General features: G+C 46.5%; 1 protein-coding gene across 9 annotated transcripts in view; it reads left to right on the top strand.

Annotated features, from left to right (window-relative positions):
- The window catches only part of NR2C2 (nuclear receptor subfamily 2 group C member 2), a 112,877-nt gene that overhangs the window by 83,227 nt on the left and 6,622 nt on the right, over nt 1-23,028 (top strand). For 6 of the 9 annotated variants that reach the window (XM_084989531.1, XM_003132387.7, XM_005669805.4 and 3 more), the window contains 11 exons: nt 3,217-3,417; nt 6,818-6,920; nt 9,022-9,201; nt 10,636-10,783; nt 11,531-11,624; nt 13,849-13,982; nt 14,914-15,091; nt 16,172-16,293; nt 16,953-17,092; nt 18,663-18,800; nt 20,145-20,250. In XM_084989531.1, coding sequence (XP_084845657.1) covers nt 9,183-9,201; nt 10,636-10,783; nt 11,531-11,624; nt 13,849-13,982; nt 14,914-15,091; nt 16,172-16,293; nt 16,953-17,092; nt 18,663-18,800; nt 20,145-20,250 — 1,079 coding nt within the window. In that variant the 5' untranslated portion in view covers nt 3,217-3,417; nt 6,818-6,920; nt 9,022-9,182. Of the gene's footprint in view, nt 1-3,216; nt 3,418-6,817; nt 6,921-9,021; nt 9,202-10,635; nt 10,784-11,530; nt 11,625-13,848; nt 13,983-14,913; nt 15,092-16,171; nt 16,294-16,952; nt 17,093-18,662; nt 19,610-20,144; nt 20,251-23,028 lie in introns of all 9 variants that reach the window. The other 3 variants (XR_014823858.1, XR_014823857.1, XM_084989532.1) reach the window with 2 other exon arrangements.

The following is a 23,028-nucleotide window of genomic DNA, read 5'->3' as shown; positions in this document are numbered from 1 at the left end:
CTGCAAAGCCCTATCTCAGGATCACAGACTCAGGTGTTTACAGCATCAGGTAGCAGTGGAGGAGGAGGGCAGGGTAGGAGTTGGATGAACCAGAGAGCTATGTCCCAGCTAAAAGGGCTGATACACCCAGCTAACTGGTACCATGGGGGAAGTCAGGCCCAAGATGGCCAGCGCTTCTAGTTTATCAAAAGAACTGTAAATCTGATTCTTATGGGAAATTTTCCATTATTTGATGTTGGCATCAACTGAGTTGGGTTTTTTAATATTTTATATTAGATTTTGGGAAATCAAACAAAGTTACCTAGTGGCTACCTTTTGCCTTCAAGCTGTCCATTTGTAGGCTCTTTACAATAGAAATAATGGGTCCAACCTGGCTGGAGCAGAGAGTGGGTAAATGGGAGAGAATGGCATTGTGTCAGGTCACATTGAGGTCCTTTCTGGGTAGATCTAGGATTGCTGTGGGCTGGTAGAGTACTGTCAGCAGTGGTATAATGTGGCATGTGCATTCCTGAAAATTCCCACCTTGTGCAAAAGTGTGCATTGAAAATCACAGGGCTTATGGGAAAAGGTGGGGTTAGTGACAACACTCAGAAGCCATTGCTGACATATTAAAGAATAGGTATAGATTTAGTGAAAACTGCAGTTTTATGTGTGTTGCAGTTAGGAGATTCATGATGACTACAGTAAATGCTGCACTTTACCTTGACAGAAACCTTGTCTTTCTTGTAGAGCAGCCCTGGTGTTACTGTGCATAGTGCTGGCTTCTCCCACACAGCTTGCTTCACCAGGTGTCATTTTCTGTGTTCATCTGGCGTTTCTCACCGCACAGATCGTGTATAAATAAGCCCAGGATTCACATTATACTCAAGAGCGTTTCCTAATATTAATATATCAGTCACATTGGAACAAATGCTTTTGAACGCATATTTTCAAAACCAGCTTTAAAGCAGCCCTGACTGTAGCCAAGCTATGGAAGCCTTCAAAGTCAGAGGGAAAACGATGTCCCTTCTTACACACACACACACACACACACACACACACACCCGCCCCCAGTTTGCTATTGTTTGCAGTCAAGGAATATGACTATTTGTTCCAAGTAAAGAAATTAAATAAAGTTTGCCTTTTGTATTTGTTTCCTAGGGCTGCCATGACAAATTATTACACTCTTGGCTTAAAACAATGGAAATTTATCCTCTCAAAGTTCTAGAGGCCAGAAACCCAAAATCAAGGGGTTGGCAGGGCTAGGCTCTCTCTCTTAAGGTTCTAGGGGAACATCTTTGCTTGCAGCCGTTTCTCTTCAGTTTCTGCCTCTGTCGTCACGTGGCCGCCTTTTAAAGAACACCAGTCATTGGATTTGGGGTTCACGCTAATCCAGTATAGCGTCTCTTAACTTGATTACATTTGCAAAGGCTATTTCCAAATAGGATCGCATTTGTAAGTCCTGGAGTCAGGGCTTAAACATCTCTTTTTGGGGAAACATGAACCCACTGTCTTCTAATTAAAACCACACACCTGGTCTCAGGATTTATTGACACCTGGTCTCAGGATTTACTGAAATTTAGGTCTGTATGTCTCAATGCCGAAGGTATTCAGTGAGAGGCAGAGTGATGGGTAAGAAGTAGATTTATTGAGAGAGTTAGAGTGTGGGCCGTTTCAGAAGGCAAGAGTCCTGGGAGATGCAAATTCTGTAGACAGAATGTGGTCCGTCTCAAAAGGTGAGATAGGTGGGCTGAGGCAGGGGATTACCCCAACTTTTTCAGGAAAGGGGCAGGGATTTCCAGGAATTGGGCCACTGCCCACTTTTTGGCCTTTTAAGTCATGATATATGGTATTTTGGCCTTGAAACTGTTATGGCGTCTATGGGTATGTCACTTAGATGCTAATATATTACAGTGAGCACATAATGAGGCTTAGGGCCCACTGGAAGTGAAATCTTCTGCCATCTTGGACCTAGTTGGTTCTAACCAGTTTTTGTTGTATCCTCAAGGGCTATGTCATTCTTTAAGGGTTGTGTCCTGCCCCCTTCCCTCCTATTTCACTTCTACAATCTTCTATTAACATCTTCTCTCCATGTGTCAGGCCCCGTGCTGGCCCTGGGGGATTCAATTCTGACTCAGGTGTCATCTCTGTCCTTAGAGATTTCTGAGTCAGGAGGTGGGAGAAGTTAGGTTTGTGTCAGCAAGGGACTCTCTGTATTCTGTCACTCCAAGGCAGGATTATTTATAGGACCTTCCCTTTAGAAATAGTCCTTTTTTTTTTTTTTTTTTTTTTTTTTTGTCTTTTGGCCATTTCTTGGGCCACTCCCGCGGCATATGGAGGTTCCCAGGCTAGGGGTCTAATCAGAGCTGTAGCCACCAGCCTACGCCACAGCCACAGCAACACGGGATCCAAGCCACATCTACGACCTACACCACAGCTCATGCAACGCCGGAACCTTAACCCACTGAGCAAGGCCAGGGATCGAACCCACAACTTCATGGTTCCTAGTCGGATTCGTTAACCACTGCGCCACAATGGGAACTCCAGAAATAGCCCTTCTTTAAAGCATCCATTTCCAGGTTTTTGGATATTTTTGAGTAGTAGCATTTCAAAAACAGGATTGCCCACAGTTACTATTCTAGGGCAAGAATTTTTTTTTTTCTTCAGTTAAACTTATCATCTACTATTTATTATTGTCTTCATTTCATAACAGAAAGGGCCTTTATTGAACTGTAATTGATTCACAGCACTAAGATTTGGATGTACAGCATAATGACTTACTTATATTGTGAAATAATTGTTACAGTAAGTTTAGTTAACATCCACCATCTCATATAAATACAGAAAAAAAGAAAAGGGAAAAATGTTTCTTCCTTGTGATGAGAACTTTAGGGGTCTACTCCAGACAACTTTCAAGTTCACCATGCAGCAGAGTTTAACTCTAGGCACCATGCTGTGCATCACATCCCTAGTACTTACTTGTCACTGGAAGTTTCATGCAATTTCCCTTCTCCCCACTTCTATAGGGTATTTTAATTCTAAAAATAGTAGGGATGATACCATCCTAGAATAATATTAGCTTTATGAAAACTGTTTCTGAAAAGTTCCCTGTTGTTTTCTCTCTCTCATTTCACCGGCACTGGTGAAACTGTGTCCTGGACCAGCACTGACTCCGGGACAGCGTTGGCAGCCGCCGCACATGCTCCGTGAGAGCAGCCTCCGTGTTGTGTCTTGTAGATCGTGACAGACCAGCAGACAGGACAGAAGATCCAGATAGTCACCGCAGTGGACGCCTCCGGATCCCCCAAGCAGCAGTTCATCCTGACCAGCCCAGATGGAGCTGGAACTGGGAAGGTGATCCTGGCTTCCCCGGAGACCTCCAGTGCCAAGCAGCTCATATTCACCACCTCAGACAACCTCGTCCCTGGCAGGATCCAAGTAAGACCTGTTGACAGGTGTTTATTTCAGCATTTCTGCTACTGGACTTGTTCTTATCTCTTATCTCTGCTGTGCAGACCAAATCCATCCCTTAGGGGTCCTTTGGTAACCTGCAAACATGATAGGTTACTGCCTTGGCTAAAGTAAACAACCAGCAAATGAGCTGTGGGAAGGCCCAGAAGGCAGCTGCTCCAGTGCTCAGGTGGTTGGAATGGAGCCAGGCAAATCAGTGGCCCCACAGAAGACTGACCTGAGGGGGTGGCATGAGCCACTGGTGACTTGTTATCAGCTAAGGCCACATGGTGGCAGCTGTTGGCCCATGATGCTTTAGAGGTACCAACAAGGGCTGACCAGGCAAGGACCAACTTGTTTTCTTACCTAGGCCTCGTTCAGATTGTCAGGCCTGGCCCAGCTCTGTATCCTGTCTTTGTTCCTGTGAACTGCTGCTGAAGGGCCCTCAGTTCTGGTCTCCATCTCTGCTCTCGTTCTTCCTATTCTGGCAGGTGGGACGGGGCAGGTATAGGAAGGAGAAAGAGCTGAAAGGAAAGCAGGGTTATGAGGAGGCACTGAATTTCCAGGCTCAACATTTACAGGAACGGAGACTCGGGGCTAGTATCCCATGGTGTCCAAGCATGGAGCACGTTTAGTCCAGGTCAAGGTGGGATCCAGGGTTTTGTTTGGTTCTGGTTTTTATTTTTTTTTTAATTTGGAGTAACAAAGTTTACCATCTTAATCATTTTAGAGGTACAGTTCAGTGGCATTAAGTACATTCACATTGTTTTGCAGCTGTCACCACCATCCATCTCCAGAACTCTTCATCTTCCCAAACTGAAACTCTCACCAATAAACAATACTTGTTCCCCTTTTGTCCAGCCCCTGGCCATCACTATCTACTTTCTATGGATTTGACTACTCCAGGGACCTCACATAAGTAGAATTTTGTGTCCTTTTATTATAGGCTAATTTCACTGAGCACAGTGGTTTCAGGATTCATTTATATTGTCACATGTGTCAGAATTTCCTTCCTTTTTTTTTTTTTTTTTTTTTTTTTGTCTTTTGTCTTTTGTCTTTTTGTTGTTGTTGCTATTTCTTGGGCCGCTCCCGCGGCATATGGAGGTTCCCAGGCTAGGGGTTGAATCGGAGCTGTAGCCACCGGCCTACGCCAGAGCCACAGCCACGCGGGATCCGAGCCGCGTCTGCAACCTACACCACAGCTCACGGCAACGCCGGATCGTTAACCCACTGAGCAAGGCCAGGGACCGAACCCGCAACCTCATGGTTCCTAGTCGGATTCGTTAACCACTGCGCCACGACGGGAACTCCAGAATTTCCTTCCTTTTAAGGGCTAGATAATATTCCATTGTGTTTGTAGACCACATTTTGTTTATCCATTCATCTGTTCATAGACACTGGGGTTGTTTCTACTTTCTTTTTTTTTTGTCTTTTTTTGTCTTTTTTTAGGGCCATACCAGCAGGATGAGGAAGTTCCCAGGGTAGGGGTCCAGTCAGAGCTATAGCCACCAGCCTACACCACAGCCACAGCAACAATGGATCCAAGCTGCATCTGCCACCTACACCACAGCTCATAGAAACACCAGATCCTTAACCCACTGAGCAAGGCCAGGGATCGAACCCACGTCCTCATGGATGCTTGTCTGGTTCGTTAACCACTAAGCCACAATGGGAACTCCTGCTTCTACCTTTTGACTACTGTGTATAACGCTGCTAAGTACCCATGTGTTTTGGGAGGGACTTTCTGCTACAGAGAAAATTCCAGAAGGAAAGGACTTCTTTTCTTCTGTTAGAGCTGGATTCTTTCAGAGCTGTACTTTTGAGACGCCCCATGATGCAGCTAGTAAATACTGCCTCATCCTTCCTTTCTTTGAGTATGTTCTGATCATCTGGACTCAGAGTTCCTCCCTGCTTATGTAGATTCCCCCTGGGTCGTGAAGGGATGGCTGGTGATTCTGTTGTTATGTCTTATAAGAGGTCATTCCACATACTGATTTCTGTATATATTCTCACTATACATAAATCATTTTAAGGCTTATTGTTGGTACATTATTTAATAACAGCTATTTTTTGCTTTTCCATGTTGATACCAGTTAGGTACCTCTAGAGCAGCACCATTGGTCACCTAGAAAGTCACCTACAAATGCAGGAGAAAGAGGTTTCAGAGGTCACCTCTTCTTCTTTTTTTTTTTTTTTTTTTTTATTATTATTATTTTCCCACTGTACAGCAAGGGGGTCAGGTCATCCTTAGATGTATACATTGCAGTTACAGTTTTTTCCCCCACCCTTTCTTCTGTTGCGACATGAGTATCTAGACATAGTTCTCAATGCTATTCAGCAGGATCTCCTTATAAATCTATTCTAAGTTGTGTCTGATAAGCCCAAGCTCCCGATCCCTCCCACTCCCTCCCCCTCCCATCAGGCAACCACAAGTCTCTTCTCCAAGTCCATGATTTTCTCTTCTGAGGAGATGTTCATTTGTGCTGGATATTAGATTCCAGTTATAAGTGATATCATATGGTATTTGTCTTTCTGGCTCATTTCACTCTGTATGAGATTCTCTAGTTCCATCCATGTTGCTGCAAATGGCATTATGTCATCCTTTTTTATGGCTGAGTAGTATTCCATTGTGTATATATACCACATCTTCCGAATCCAATCATCTGTCGATGGACATTTGGGTTGTTTCCATGTCCTTGCTATTGTGAATAGGGCTGCAATGAACATGCGGGTGCATGTGTCTCTTTTAAGTAGAGCTTTGTCCGGATAGATGCCCAAGAGTGGGATTGCAGGGTCATATGGAAGTTCTATGTATAGATTTCTAAGGTATCTCCAAACTGTTCTCCATAGTGGCTGTACCAGTTGACATTCCCACCAGCAGTGCAGGAGGGTTCCCAGGTCACCTCTTCTAATCCCTCCATTCCCAGCTGCCTCACAAGAGAGGTTATTTCTCTACCAAATATACCAAATATGTAATTTCAAGCTGTTTCATTAGAATAGAGAAGCAGCCAGAAAGACCCTCAGTATCTTCATGTTGGAGCATCTGCGTGTGATTCCCCACAATGGCCCCTCATCCTGGGTGTTGCAGTAGCCAGATAGGAGGGTAGATCATTGAAAGCCAGCGTCTGACCCTGGGCACCACTACCACCATCACCCATCCGCCACCCCCAACCCCTCACTTTCATTGCCACCGCCACTGCTGGTGGGGCCAGGTCCAGGTGAGCAGCCTCATCACTCATGGTGTCTGATTGATCGTCAGATGGAATTTTCCCAGTTCTGTCTAGAGTTGTTCTTAGAAACCCAAGATTAGGAATTCACAGTTCAATATCACTTCACTTAGTGCTCTGGTTTTTCATCAGCACCCTGCTTCTTTCCTGATTCTGCTTAGATCGTCACGGACTCTGCTTCTGTGGAACGTCTGCTGGGGAAGGCCGATGTCCAGCGGCCCCAGGTGGTGGAGTACTGTGTGGTGTGCGGCGACAAAGCCTCAGGTAAGTAACCCTAGGTCATGCCTGAGTGCCCATCAGGGACCAACATCACTAACCAAATCCAGGGAGGAAAGTTGTCAATTTCAAAACATGATCTTTGTTTATTGGGGTGATGATGTAAGCAAACACATTTGTCAGATTATAAGAAAGGAAAAGTCAAGATATCAAAGGAAAAGTAAATTGTAAATTTGGTTGAGTATCAGTTCTTTTTGTACTACTTAGAAAGTAGTCGTTTCTTTGATCTAGTTAATGTTTGCACAGATCCTTGGTGCTTCATGTAATGAGTTTGTTGTCTATTCCCCTTCATCCTAACTAGCCATCTCTATCATGCCCTCACCATAACCCATAGTGATAAACAGTGTGATTCTGGCTAGAGTCTCAGGGTCAGGAAAGGCCCTGGAAGAAGTTACATCCATAACCTTGGTGGTTGAGTGTGTGCTTGTCGGGTAAAGCAAAAGGGTGTGCCAGCTGGTGGGGCCAGGGCCCTGAGAGTTTAACATCCATACCCACCATGTCCCTGGGGAAGCCCCTGGGCTTCCGTGGTTAGGAAGTAGGTACAAGGATACTAAGGATGTCTGGTCCAAGAGCTCAGATTTTGGCCTGTTACAGTGGGGAGCCACAGGAGGGTAGGTGGTGCTATGGGCACTGGTCTGAGTTCTGTGATGATTGCTTGGTTGAACTTTATTCTGTGGTCAATACCTTCATAGGAACTTGGACATCTCGTTGTCCTGGTGGTTTTTTTTTTTTTTTTTTTTTTTTTTTTAAGCTGAGCCAAGCCTCTTTAAGAGGAGGACAGCCACAGGAGAACACTGGCTGAAGGCCAGAGGCTCCAAGCCTGCCCCCCTATGCACCAGGTGCTCTGCTCTTGCCACTTCTCTGCCCTGCCCTGCCAGGCAAGGGCCAGCGCTACCTCTGTCCTCGTCACCCTTTTGTACCACCTCTCTGGGCACTGAGTGTGTTCTCTTCTGATTGCTTCCTGTCAGGCCTATCTTCCTGCCAGTACATGCTCTTTTTGTTAATTAAGGCAAGAACTATGTCCAGCCCCTTCATCTCTGTATCCCCATCTTCTTGCTCAGTGAGAAGAGACACTCTGCTCACCTCGAAACAGATGATGAAGCATGGACATAATAGAGGCCATGCAGTCTGCTTGGCTTTCCCTTCTGGCCTTAACAGGATGGCCTCATCACTGGCTTGTAATGCCATTGTTTCCAGATACTATAGTTCACTCTGAGACCTAAAGAGCCAAGGAAACACACTGCAAAGAAGGAAAAATGATGTCCACACAGTCATTTTAGCACAGCTGATCTTAAAGGCACACAGTGGAGACCCTCCCAAGTGCAGAGATGGAAATGGCTCCGCCCCAAAGCTTATAACGATGGCTGCGGTCCACAATGGTCCTATAAACTCTGTCCCCACAGTGTAGTTGTGGCTTTTGGGAGACAACCAGGAGAGCCTTTCCAAGGTCATTCCCAGCTGGGAACAGATGAAGACAGAGGCGTGAGGGAGGGTAAACTGAGGTGGGGCTCTTTTAAATGTCAGAGGTAATGAGAACTTTGAGACCCCAAAGTAAACAAGCTTAGAAAAAACAGTGTTTGTAAACGTATTTCCAGGACTGCATTGCCAATACCTAATCAAGTGGGCCTCACACAGAAGCCTTCCTTGGGCCTGAGCCCACATAGTCACAGTCCCCACTCTTCTTCCCCCCAGGTCAGTCTGGACTTGATTCACACAGAGGGAGTAAATGCAGGATGTGACCCTGTGGGCTGAAAAGGCACGAGCTTGTGTTTGCTCTGTACTACTCTCAGCAGCACTGGGGAGGCTGAGGGCCTTCATAAGTTAGGTCTGAAGAGCCAGGACCAGGGTAGCTCCTTTGCTATCCATGAGCTCCTGCCATGTATTAAGGTTAAGCCATTTACCAGCAGTCCCTTAACCTGAGCTTCCATTTTTCCATCATGAGCTCACCATGCTGTTTGAAAGACGGTGGAAAAATGTGAAGGCCTAGGCACCATGCTTGGTGCTTTGTGTAGACTTAACCTTAAGAACAGGGGCTGTGGCAGGTGCCTCTGCTCTCAGGGAACTCTTTCAGGTGCCCTTTCTCTTTCAGGCCGTCACTATGGGGCTGTTAGTTGCGAAGGTTGCAAAGGTTTCTTCAAAAGGAGCGTAAGGAAAAATTTGACATACAGCTGCCGGAGCAACCAAGACTGCATCATCAATAAACACCATCGGAACCGCTGTCAGTTTTGCCGGCTGAAAAAATGCTTAGAGATGGGCATGAAAATGGAATGTGAGTAATAGTATTTTTAAAAACTGCATTAGTTAATAAGGAGGGAGAAGGTGAGGTCCATGCCTTGCTTTAAAGTAAGAAAACAATATCCACTGAGGCTTCATTGTGGTTCACCTTCTGGGTCAGCTTGGTGATTGGGCACCAACCAGCTTGGGTTGGTCACTTTCCATAGTGGAAATCTAGCCCAGATATATCAGAAAGCAGCATGTGGAGTAGGATGAACACAGGCTTTGGGGTAAAGCTGATACCAAATCAGCTCTACCCCTGCCCTGCAGGGATCTCAGAGGCCTGGGAAGGCCCTGGAGCTACAGGTCCCCGTCTGTGAGGTAGCCCTCTTGCCTCACTGGCATGTTGTATCTGGGGTCCTCCTTTTTTTTGTTTTTGTTTTTTTGTTGGTTTTTTTTTTTTTTTTTTTTTTTTTTTTTTGCTTTTTTAGGGCCACACCCATGGCATATGGAAGTTCCCAGGCTAGGGGTCTAATTGGAGCTACAGCTACCAGCCTACACACAGCCACAGCAACTCAAGATTCGAGCTGGGTCTGCGACGTACACCACAGCTCATGGCAGCACCACATCCTTAACACACTGAGCGTGGCCAGGGATCAAATCCACATCCTCATGGATCCTAGTTGATTCATTAACCCCTGAGCCATGAAGGGAACTCCTGGGGTCCTCTTTTCTTTCTTTTGCAAAAGTCTTTATTTGTTGTGGAATGTGTACTTGGCTCTTGTACCATATTCCTTAAGGAGATGATGTTGGTGTCATGTAAAAATGGCCCCTGTTAACAGCAGAAGCTGTAGCAACTTGAGTTGGATGTTAGAAAGCTTCCTCTGGAGTTCCTATCATGGCTCAGTGGTTAATGAATCTGACAAGGAACCATGAGGTTACATGTTCGATCCCTGGCCTTGCTCAGTGGGTTAAGGATCCGTCGTTGCAATGAGCTGAGGTGTAGGTGGCAGACACGGCTCAGATCCCATGTTGCTGTGGCTCTGGTGTAGGCCAGGGACTACAGCTCCGATTGGGCCCCTAGCCTGGGAACCTCCATATGCTGAAGGTGCAGCCCTAGAAAAAAGAGGAAAAAAAAAAAGCTTCCTCTGAGACATCGGGTATGGGCAGCTCTCTATTACGGGCCCACTTGCAGGGTTTTCTCCTCTTGGAGAGAGTCCTGTGAGCAGCAGGAACTGAAGCCACACAAATGCCACGCTGCATTTTCTGGGCCATAGTATCTGCCATCTTGAGCTTTTTTTATGCCTTTAGATGTGACAACACTGTTAGGCTTTCAGCATTTCTCTCCTTTGGCTGCAAAGTTGAGCTAGATCGTCATCTAGCACTGAGCTGATCGTTTCTACTCAGGACCCCTTCCTTTCTATGAAGGTTATCGTTTTTATTGATTTGAATCTTTTCTCTGACATGAGTATTTGTGTTGTGATTTAAGCTGTGCAGAGTGAGCGGAAGCCTTTTGATGTGCAGCGGGAGAAACCAAGCAATTGTGCTGCTTCAACTGAGAAGATCTATATCCGGAAGGACCTGAGAAGTCCTCTGATAGCCACACCAACGTTTGTGGCAGATAAAGATGGAGCAAGGTCAGTCCTGCTTTAACCAAGCACAACCGTCTGATCAGCCTCTGGAGCTGATCAGAGGAGGCACAGATATATGTTGGAAGGGGGCTTACGTGGCTCCCTGCCTGTGGGCACAGCCTTAAAATCTTGCCTCATCCCATCCCTTTTGGAGCAATTCCATTCACATCTCTGGACAGGCCTGAGGATGTTTGACTTGAAATGGGTTTAACTTGGGGTCAGAATTTCTCCTATCTCAAGGAGATCAAGGGGTCCAATTATGTGCTGTAGTTTAGGCATCATTCAGGCAGGGAAATAGTTCTGTGATTGAGGATTGGGCCTTTTTGGCAGTAGAAATAAAAGGCCTAAGTGGTCCTAGGTAGTGCACAAGGTTATTGTTACATTCTTTTTAATGACATCTATCAAACTTAGTTTTAAAGGAACAGAAAGAGGGAAAGAAGAAATCCAGAATGTGTCCTAGTGAGCTCTAGAGTTGGGAATGCCCTGGTGATGCTCAGACCAGGTTAGTGTTATCTGCAGAGCAGCCAGTCTTTGGCCAGGGGATGTGTGCCTGTGTCATCTCTGTAGACCGGACTATGCTGTGTGCATGTGTCATTGTAGAGAGAAGGGGGTGTTCAGTCACTCAGCAGCCGAGTCTAGTTAGAGCTTTTCTGCTACTCAGTGTTGGCAGATATACAGGACAGGTAAATGCAGCATGATCACACTGTCATTAAATATTGGAAGCTACTCTGGGTTTTTTTATGTCTTAAATAGACAAACAGGTCTTCTTGATCCAGGGATGCTTGTGAACATCCAGCAGCCTTTGATCCGCGAGGATGGTACGGTTCTCCTGGCCACGGATTCCAAGGTGATGTTCCCTGCTTATGCCTTCTCCCCCAGCTTTATGTTGTGGTGCAGGCTGCTGCTTTGAATGTGTGCGCCCGCCTTCTTTTTAGCCTTTAGACACTACGGGCACAGCCTTCTGCGTCTCCATCCACTTCTGATATAGACAGGCTATAATTTGTTTCAGGGCTGCCAATGGCTTTTTGGAGTCTCAGTCAGGGCTGGCTGGTCATGGTAATTGAACACGTCAGGGTTTAGAGTTCAATTTGGTTAAAATTCTGTAGTTCTCTTCTAAGGTTACCCCCACCCCCAACCCACCCCTGCAACACACATTGCAAAACTGGTGTGCTGAGGAAAAAGCTACCTATCCTAAGATTGCCTCTTGCAGAAGCCCTAGTTCCTTTTTATTAGATGGTCTGCAGGGAGAAGTCTAGCCGGGATTCTAACAGTTCTAAAACTGACAGAGTGAATCAGCCACAGGGATTTAGCTTGTGGACAGAGATGTTTGCCACCCCGAGAAGGAGGCAGCTGGCTACCTCCTGAAGAGCCAGGGGTTTTATCCAGGCAAGGGACCCCACTGCTTTTTCCACCTTATTGTCCCTGATGTAGCCTGAGTCATGGTGAAGCAGCAGCAGCCCCGCTGAGCTCCAATGTCTCTGCTCCAGAAGGAGCAACTTGGCAGCAGTGCTGGAGCCAGGCCTGCAGGCGTCCTCTTGTCTGTGCTCATGCATACACACCGCATCAAGGAAGATCCAGTTCTAGGAAAGGAAAGGCACAGATGGGAGCTGACAGCCTCAGGGAGGGCTGCCCTCTGTGCCTTGGTTCTGGGCTGGGCTTTGAGCCTCCTGTCTGGGGGCAATGGTGACGAATCATGTCTGGCTCACTGCCGGCCCCCAGCAGATGTCCCAGACAGTGACCCATTGCCCAGTGGGGTGGAGACCCCATCAGCTTAATAAGGCCCAAGAAACCAGAAACCTGTGATAGCTGGGTTGCACTCACCCTGCTGTGTTTGCTGCTGGCCCTGTGCCCTCTCTTCTCCATTTCAGTGCCCACCCTACTGCACCCCCCAGCAGGGTTGCTGGGAAACCTGAGTACATTCATCTCCTAAAGTACATGGTGCCCTGTGAGTGCTCAGGCAGGGCTGCCTGTTAGAAGTTAGTTGCAATCACTGGATGGAAGAGAAGTACTACACTGGGCAGTAGTGACTGGCCCTGCTGAGACCCTCCCTGGAAGTTTGTGGTGAATGATAGAACGCACGCAGAGCACTGGAGCCTGGTGGCTATTTTCAACAGCTTTTTTTTTTTTTTCTTTTTTTTTTAGGGCTGCACCCACAGCATATGAAGGTTCCCAGGCTAGGGGTCAAATCGGAGCTGTAGCTGCTGGCCTCGTGCCACAGCCACAGCAACACCAAATCCAAGCTACGTCTGCAACCTACACCACAGCTCACAGCACCACTGAGTCCTTAACCCCCTGAGCGAGGCCAGGGATCGAACCTGCATCCTTATAGATGCTAGTCAGATTTGTTTCCACTGAGCCATGACAGGAATGCCCAGAAGCTGATATTTAAACTTTTTACTTTGAAGTAATTATACATTCAAAATCATTTACTTTAAATAAGTACAAAGACCTGAGCCACTGCAGAGGCAATGCAAGATCCTCAACCCACTATATACCACAGCTGAAATTCCTGATTTGCATTTTTAACTGGCTTATTTGTCCTATTATTGAGTTCTTTAGATATTTTGGCTATTAAACCATTATCAGATGTATGATATACAAAGATATCCTCCCATTCTGTGGGTTTTCTTTTGTGTGTGGGTGGGAAGAGGATTGTCTTTTTACTTCTTAGTAATGTCTTTTAACACACAAAAGTTTATGGAGTTTCTGTTGTGGCTCATTGGGTTAAGGATCTGGTGATGCCGTGAGCTGTGGCATAGGGCCAGCAGCTGCAGCTCTGATTCGCTCCTTAGCCTGGGAACTTCAATATGGGGCAGGTACCCCTAAAAAGCAAAAAAAAAAAGTGCAAAAGCTTGTCTGATTTTGTTCTGCCATTCTATCATGTAGATATGTGTGACTACCATCACAATCAAGATACAAAACTATTTCATCACCAGAAGCCTCCTTCCTCACACTGTCCTGAGCTCATAGTCACACCCCCATAGAAGCTGTTTTAAAGCAATATTATACTTTCATTGCCCTGAGAGCTGTGCATGTGTTCATTTTTAATATTATTATTTTCTGATTAACAGGCTGAAACAAGCCAGGGAGCCCTGGGCACACTGGCAAATGTAGTAACGTCCCTTGCCAACCTAAGTGAGTCGCTTAACAACGGTGACACTTCAGAAATGCAGCCAGAGGACCAGTCTGCGAGTGAGATTACTCGGTATGGACCCATGAGGGTGGGGGCCCCTCCCGACACATACATAATGGCTGCATTGTGAGGGTGGGGGGCAGCATTCTGACACCCACCCTGTATTCATTCAAGGATTGTTGTAAAATTGTCACAGTGCCCCTGCACATGTCTTTCGAATTTTAACTATGGGAACATGGACCCACTTACATTACATGATATAAAACAATTTAAAAACTCTTTTCATTCCAGATAACAAAGGAAATTAAATAACTCAGTGGAATCAGGGCAAAAGTTGTTACTTATATTGGTGTTTATTGTGCCTTAATATCAGTCATGCATCTCCTCCCCTACTGATTTTAGCCTGTCTTTTTCTTATGTGCCTTTTTTCCAAGCAGTCTAAAGCTTTATCAGGGTAGCTAGATGTTAGCTGTTAGGCAGCACCACCTGCCTGTGACCAGCTGCTGAGGGTGTGTTCTCTACAGCTGAGCGCGTGTATCTACCCCTTTTCTATTGGACTGGCCACTCCTACCCATCTTGCCGGGCCAGGCAGGTGCACGGTTTGGGCCTCTCAAGTCCATCAGTCCTCGTGTTTACTTGAGGTCTGATAGATAATTAAGATCTAGATCCAATGGAAAGAGGTGGGGATTTGAGTTAGGTAGAATTCTAGTTCTGCCACTTACTATGTGGGGGGTCTTGGAAAAGTTAGCTTTCATATTTGTAAAAGAGAGAGAATTCTGCCTTGGAGAGTAGTTGTAAAAAATAGAAATTATACATGAAAATAGATAATATATAGTTAAGTGCCCAAGTTGCTATGGAAACAACACATGGAAGCTGCTGTTCCCCCTTTTCAGCCAGTGGAAGTTAATTATCTTTGTTTTCCTAAACCACATCTCAGCTAGAGTGGTTGTTCTCCTAGAAGTTGTGGCTTCACAACACTTATTTGCTTCATTTTTGCTTGCAGGGCATTTGATACCTTAGCTAAAGCACTTAACACCACAGACAGCTCCTCACCTCCAAGCCTGGCGGACGGGATAGATGGCAGTGGAGGGGGTAGCATCCACGTCATCAGCAGAGACCAGTCCACACCCATCATTGAGGTCGAAGGCCCCCTCCTTTCAGACACTCACGTCACATTTAAGGTGAGTGCCTTCAGCTTGCTGGGAAAGGGACTCTGTGTCCAGGTTGTTCTCCATTTAAAAATCAAACCTTTGAAGCAAGCTCATTTTCATACTGTGGTGTTTGATCAGGTCTCGTATTCCAGCATGAGATTCCCACTATGAAGCATTTTCCCTCATCTTTTGCTCACTTGGCTCTTTGGCTCTGAAGGTAACCCTGAAGCAGGCCTGGCCACCTGTCATTGCCAAGACAGGCTGCGTGGGCTGCTCTGCCATTTGTCTTCCCTTGGTGACCTGGCTTCATCATGGGCTTAGGCAGGCCCTTTGTCTCTTCCCTGACCTTGGGCCTGACCTCCTACCCTCTAGAGCCATGGAAAGTAGATCTCAGATTCGCTTGAAGACTCCATCAGGTTCTCATGGGTCTTCCTGCACTTGCCTCCCTGGCCTTGCTTCTCCAGATTACTTGCAGGTTCCTTGAAGCCCTCTCAATCTCCGGGTCTCCACTCTGACTCCTCCACATCCCCTCATGTTCTCTATGAGAGGGGTCTAGCCAGTCACTTAGGAAAATTGGCTTTCTGCCTGGAGTTGTCCAGGGGTGTCAAGGGCATGGGTCACTAGTGGGATTCCAGCTTCAGAGGCATCAGAGTCCTTTCTAGACAATTGGCTCCCAAAGGCCAGCCCAACATCCTAGTGACAAGTTATCCTCCCAACCTGGCTCCTGCTCCTCCCTCAGTTACCCAAGGCCATCTGCCAAGTCCCTACTCGCCTGTGGAGCTGACCCTATTCCCTGATTGGAGTAAACTTGAACCTGTGGCTCACAATGGAACTGTCTTAGAGCAGGTACCAGTGTAGTTGAGCCAGGAGTTGAGAAGTATGTCTCTGTGTGGATAAGCTTGGAGGTCCCCATCAATCCATGTTCCAGGGACCATCAGGCCCTAGTTTGCTGATAGGACACCATGGGGGTCAGTGCGGGCCCCCCTGCAGAGAAAGCACACTGCACAGGGGCTTCAACAGAGACGGTGACTCTGGCTCCCACGAATTGTGAAACACAGCAGGGATTCATGCTAACTGGTCACCCTGTGCTTGTGCTCCCCACCCCCACAGCTCACAATGCCCAGCCCGATGCCGGAGTACCTCAATGTGCACTACATCTGCGAGTCCGCGTCCCGCCTGCTCTTCCTGTCCATGCATTGGGCCAGGTCCATCCCAGCCTTTCAGGCACTTGGGTGAGTGGCTTTTTTCTCTCTGAGTCCTTGGGCAGGGCTTTCCAGGAATGGCCTGGAAGATCTCTGAGGGCCCTTCCAGTTTGTGTCTTTGACCTGATTCTCTTAGAACATGTAGTCAGTAGACTGCTAGCAAGGCGACCATGGTTGCCAATCCTGTGATAGCCCTCAGACCTTTATTGTATCTTTTCTGCATGCTGAGGACTTGACTTGGACCAGGGGATGGCGTGGAATAGAGGCAGGAATTGTTCTGCAGTCTTGGCGAGTAAGGGGTGCTTCCCCTGAGGTTTTCTGAGATAAGGGCAAGTGGTTTTGCGTTGTGCTGACCATGCTATCCGGAGTATAAATGCCCCCTTCCTGCTTCAGTCCCTGCTCCTCCTTACAGGCGGGGTGCAGTGTCTTTGTCCTTCAGAGTCTACCCTTGGCTTTCAATCCTTTGATGGCTACAGCCTCTGGCAACAGAGCCACATGAGGCCTATTAGGAAAATAGATGGTTTATCCTTAGGGGACTTCAGTAAAGATTTGTAGACAGTGGTATTTGTGGACAGCCTGGACATGCCCCAGATCTTCAACAAACACGTGCTGGACCAACTTGTTTGGGGCGTGTGAGGGCTTGGAGAAGTGCCACAGGCCCCTGCACCCACCTGGCCCTGTGTCCCCAGGCAGGACTGCAACACCAGCCTGGTACGGGCCTGCTGGAACGAGCTCTTCACCCTCGGCCTGGCCCAGTGCGCCCAGGTCATGAGCCTCTCCACCATCCTGGCCGCCATCGTCAACCACCTACAGAACAGCATCCAGGAAGGTAGGGCTGGGGAGGCGGGCAAGGTCGGCCCGGCCTGGGGGAGCCCACCACTTAGCCGGCCTATGTCCCATGGTGTCCTTAGGCTGAGGGAAGCTTAACTTTTGAGTCATAGGACTGTTAGCTGTCGGAATGTTTACATTTTTACCTGACTGCCTTCTTTTCATATAATGAAGACGAAGGGAAAAAAGATCATTGGGAAGAGGTGCCGATTTCCGATACACAGACACTTGGTGGTGTTTTCAGATTAGTCGCAGGGATCTCACAAACCCTCAAAACCTTGTAGAGTAGGAACTGCTATCTCAGTGTTAAGTAGGAGAAGCTCAGGTCCCAGTAAGGGCTTGTCCCCTATGAAGCAGCAAGTGGAAAAGCTGGGAGCTCAAACCCAGGTCACACAGACCCCCAGTCCAGGGTGTGAATGAACACATGACTCTTTTCTTGTGAGATCTGTGTACCCATATGACACTGGGTGGTCAGATCCCAGCTGTGGCAGGATTGGGAAGTAGCTGGTGTGGGTCCACATGCTGCCAGGGTCCAGACTAACCCTACAAATTCAAGCTTGTAGCTGACCTGGAATTGAACTGCTCTTCTAATCAGGCGTCCCAGGTGTTTGAGACCTAAAAATGTGACACACCTAGTCACACCTTTGTTTTTTAAGTTACTCCTTTGGAATGGTTAAATAAAGGTGATTCTAAAAAACTCTATATAACACCAGTTCCCCACTGGGCCACCTAGGGTTAAGGACCCTATGTTGTCACCACTGTGGTACGGGTTCATTTCCTGGCCCAGAAATTTCCACATGTGATGTGGCCTAAATAAATAAATAAAAACTCTATAGCATGTTACTGAACTTAAGTTAGATTTATTCGCAAATGAGCTTTATTATTTATTTTTTTATTTTGCTTTTTAGGGCCACACCCACAGCATACGCAAGTTCCCAGGCTATGGGTTGATTTGGAGCTGTCACCGCTGGCCTACATCATAGCTCACGGCAGCACCGGATCCTTAACCCACTGAGTGAGGCCAGGGATTAAACCCGCATCCTCATAGATACTAGTCCAATTCGTTTCCACTGAACCACATGGGAACTCCTGCAAATGAGATTTAGTTTTATTTGTTTTTAACTGGATATAATAGTACTACCTTCAGCAAGATACTGTCATGAAGACTAAATCAGGCAGTGGATAAAACGGTTTTGACAACTAAAAATTGCCAACATGTTTAGGTTGCTAAATGTTATTCGGGCCCTGCAGAGACTTAGAAAGAACTGGGTCTTCAGCACAGATAGAGGGGCTTACTCATTGCACCTGCAGGTTGAAGGCACTGCCGGGGGTGGGGCCAGGAAAATCGCTCATCTTGGGCTTTGTTGTTGAGGCAGAATGTGTAACAGTGGAATTCCAGTGTCTGTTGCCATTTCACCTATACCTGAAAAAGGAGGCTCTTGAGATAACAGGTTTTTTCATTTAAAGGTGAAATGATTGTCATTTTTTTTCCCAATCTTTGGCCCCTCAAAGAAGCTCATGTTATTGTCCTTATCAGCCTTTCTCAGAGGATCTATGATGTTGATTTCTAGATAAACTTTCTGGCGACCGGATAAAGCAAGTCATGGAGCACATCTGGAAGCTTCAGGAATTCTGTAACAGTATGGCAAAGCTGGATATAGACGGCTATGAGTATGCATACCTTAAAGCTATAGTTCTCTTTAGCCCCGGTAAGATATGCGGTGGTCCCTCATGACGGTTCTCCACATGTGCTTTCTGATATTTCTGAACATGAATATGTTGTCAAGCTGTCAGCAGTGTAGCTAGAGCCCTGCCAAACTACGTAACTGAAGGTTCCCATAATAAGTGTGCTTTACTAGCTAACATAAAAACATACATGCTTTAAGTTCTTTTCTTTGCAGTCCCAAAGAAACAGGCTGTAGTCCTGAGTAACTTTATGTACTGAATAGATCTCATCCTAACTAAGCCAAATAAGACTACACAAACAAAATTGAGTATACATTTGGCCCTCTGTATCCACGGGTTCCACATCGGTTGATTCAACCAACTGTGAATCAAAAATATTCAAGGAAGAAAATTCAGCAGTTCCAGAAAGCAAAACTTGAATTTTTTGTGCACCAGCAACTATGTACAACTATTTATGTAGCATTTATATTGTATTAGGTATTAGAAGTAATCGAGAGATTAGAGTATACAGAAAGACATGTGTAGGTTACATATAAATACTACACCATTTAATGGAAAGGACATGCTCGGGGGTCCTGGAACCAATCCCCTGTAGATGCCGAGGGGATACAACTGTACTGCCATCCAGTGTCCTTTTTTTGTTTTGATTTGTTTTGTTTTGTTTTGCTCTTTGCCAATTTTTAGGTATGTTAGCACATAAAATCCAGTACAGATTGAAACTGCACACGTTTACCCACAGTCTCTATAGGGCAGTAGCAGCAGCAGCTGCAGGGCACTCCAAAAGGTGTGGTTACAGCAGATGAAGAAGAGGCAGCAGGACTGTTGGTGGAAAGTAAGAGTCGAACCGGGCTGGCCTCACTCACTCCCCCTCAGCTGTTCTCCCTGAGCCTCCTGAGAGGCCACTTGGTGACTGTTGTCCTCGACAGCAGGGGTTGGACACAGTTTTGTCTCTCCCTCCCACCCCCCGCCCCAAGCCCTCTACTCAGTGAGGAACAAACCAGCTAATAAAAATGGGAAACATTATGGTGATTAAATACCTAGAAATTAGATGGTAATTTCTAATTTCATGTGGTATGTGTTTTCTAGAGTAAGTAGGAAGCCACATGTCTAGAACCAACCCCTTTGGGGCCGTTGAAGCTGGTGTACCCACCCAGGAGGCCAGACACCTCCTGGGAACCTTCAGGCCTCCAAAAAGCACAGGGGAAAAACCGGTGTTCTAGCAATAATATCCAAACTAGAGCAGCCTTCAGAGTTCAGTCTATTGTACTTGAGAAATTTGTCAGAAGTTTGAAAATAAGTACTAAAAGGTCTGCAGGTGAAGCTTTCCAAATACTGAGGGCAATATGGGGGTACTTTTCATTTTTCAGATCATCCGGGTTTGACCAGCACAAGTCAGATTGAAAAATTCCAAGAAAAGGCACAGATGGAGTTGCAGGACTATGTTCAGAAAACCTACTCAGAAGACACGTACCGGTGAGGCATGCGGGTGGCGGGGGCGGCGGGGTCTGTAGCAGTTCGGCTGGCCTTCCCCTTCCTGTGGTGCAGTACAGCATCCCTTTGATCACACTTGAAGTCTTGCATTTTATAGGAGATAGTGGAGCGTGGAAAGTGCTAGGAGGGGGGGTTGGGAATACCAGGAGTCAAGGGGTTGATGTGAGTTCTCAAGCAGACTTCCCTTGTCCAGACTAGTCAGAAGCTCTGCCCCTTTGCTCTGCAACAACTAAAGCAGGCAGTGCTAGAGTACCTGATAAAAACCTTTTCATTGACAGAAACCATACTCAGGCCCCTGTAACAAGTGAGTGGGTTTTACAAAATAATAACACCCTCAGATAAAATGATTTTTTAAAAATCCCTGTATTGGAGTTCCCGTCATGGCGCAGTGGTTAACAAATCCGACTAGGAACCATGAGGATGCGGGTTCAATCCCTGGCCTTGCTCAGTGGGTTAAGGATCTGGCGTTGCCGTGAGCTGTGGTGTAGGTCGCAGATGCAGCTCGGATCCCATGTTGCTCTGTCACTGGTGTAGGCCAGTGGCTACAGCTCCAATTGGACCCCTAGCCTGGGAACCTCCATATGCCATAGGTGCAGCCCTAAAAGGACAAAAGACCAAAAAAAAAAAAAAAAATCCCTGTATTTTGGGTAACATTTTATGTTTGGGCAGCCATATATGTAGACAAATGCCTTCCTCATTCAAATTTGAGCAGGAAAGTGGTTCTGACCCAAGGCAGGAGGTGCTGGCAGGCTCTCCTCCAGCTGAGAACTAGAAGAGCTCTTTCCTTAGGACCAGCTCCTACCCTTTGATCACACTTGAAGTCTTGCATTTTATAGGAGATAGTGGAGCGTGGAAAGTGCTAGGATCCTACCTGAATTTCCGGGGCCCTTTCGCCTTCCCATACTTGCGTCCTCTGCACAGACAGACCTCTGTCAGCAGGTGTCGGCGGACCTGAGATGCCCCAGGCCCAGGGGACCATTTCTCTGGTGTGTCTGGGGGCCTGTGGCCAGCACTGATGGCAGAGAGCCTGCCTCTGCTTTAGGCATGCTTCACAGCTCAGACACCGCTTTTGCCAAAGCAGGATCCATTTGCTCCTGGAATCACTGAAGACCTCACGGTGAATCTAGAATAACTTCAGCCTCAAGACATATAGAACAGGACTGTCAAGTAACACACCCACACCTGGAGCTCTTAAGTGTAGCCAGATCAGTGGGCATGCTGTCCCCTGAGGAGGCCAGGGACCCCGTCCCACACAGATCCTGTGGCCACAGAGTCTGGAAAGGCCCCTCTGTGGGCTTGTGGCAGAGTCTTAGCACACAAGAATTACCTTGACAATAGCAGCTCTCTGACCTTGAAAGTACATTTCTGAAAAAGTCCTGAGTCACTCCTCGTCCAGTCAGGGACTCCAGGGAAAAAGAGGGCAAGCCAGGGATTTGGGGCCTGAAAATGAAAGCAGGGAGACTCTCTCCTAGGACTCAGAAGAGTTCCCATACGAGAGGCCCTAGAATGGTTGTATCCTGTTTATATGTTGGTTGCTTTAGTCTTTTCCATCCTTGGTCCTTTTGTCATCCTGTGCTCCTCCTGAAATACTCTCCCGTCCTCTGCATCTCTGCCGATAGAAACCTTAGCCAGTATCTAAGGCCCAGCTGAGATGCCCTCCCTGATTTGCCCAAGATCCTTCGCCTTTCGGTCCCTCTGGCACCTTTGGGTGCCCTGAAAGACCTACAGAGAGGCTGGGTGGATGAATGATGGTACTGGAACACTGCTTGCCTAAGACAGATTTTCCCTTTTTAAAAGTAACATATGTTCACTGTTGAAAAAAATTAGAACATTCTGGAAAACAGAAACTTTCAACTGTGTGAATACCACTGTCTAGAGATATCTGTTATTGTTTCACGTGTTTCAGTAATTTCTTATGTATGTGCAATTGGAATCAAAATATAAAATAAGGTTTTGTAACTTTTTTTTTTGTCTTTTTAAGGTCAAACCCGTGGCATATGGAGGGTCCCAGGCTAGGGGTCCAATCGGAGCTGTAGATGCCAGCCTACACCACAGCAACGCCAGATCCTTATAACCCACTGAGCAAGGCCAGGGATCGAACCCACAACCTCATGGTTCCCAGTCAGATTCATTTCCGCTGCACCATGATGGTAACTCCTCGTAACCTTTTTTTAACTTAATATTCAGTGAGCATATATATTTTCTTCTTCATCATTGTCCATAGCTAAGGAAATGCTGTAATTTAACATTTCCCTGCTGATGAAAATGCGAGTTGTTTCCAGACAGATCTGGCCCTGAGAGGCCTGTCCTGGCACACGCAGTTCTAGGCACTGGGATGCTTCAGAGAGTGTCCAGTGGCTGCCAGGATAGGGCCAAGGTGTGCCCTCCCAGGGTTTCTTCAAAATAAAAAATCTTATTGCTTTATTTTTAATTATAATGCTGAATGAATACTGGAAATTGGAGCAATACAGAAAAAGTTTTAATTGATAAGCTCACTTCAAATCTTAGTACCCAGAGGCCAGCCATTAGCATTCTGGGCCATCCTTCCATATATTTTACACATGTGCATACAAATACACAAGTGAGCTTGTGCTGTACTCGCTGTTTCACAGCCTCCTTTTAAGTTTTTATTCAGCTGTGTATCAAGGAGTTCTTATCCTTGAGTATAAATCTTTACTATCCTCTTTTACAAGTATGTAGTGATTTGTTAAATGGAGACACCATACTTTAACCTATCCCTTGACAGGTTCCTAGATTTTT

This window comes from Sus scrofa, chromosome 13 (assembly GCF_054392235.1).
Source record: "Sus scrofa isolate SSC_HxYL_T2T_F1_AM1 chromosome 13, Sscrofa_HxYL_maternal_Yorkshire_Landrace_v2.0, whole genome shotgun sequence".
In the NCBI taxonomy this organism is placed as follows: Eukaryota; Metazoa; Chordata; class Mammalia; order Artiodactyla; family Suidae; genus Sus; species Sus scrofa.
Note: the sequence above shows the minus strand (reverse complement) of the source record. Positions and strands in the feature narration are given on the sequence as shown.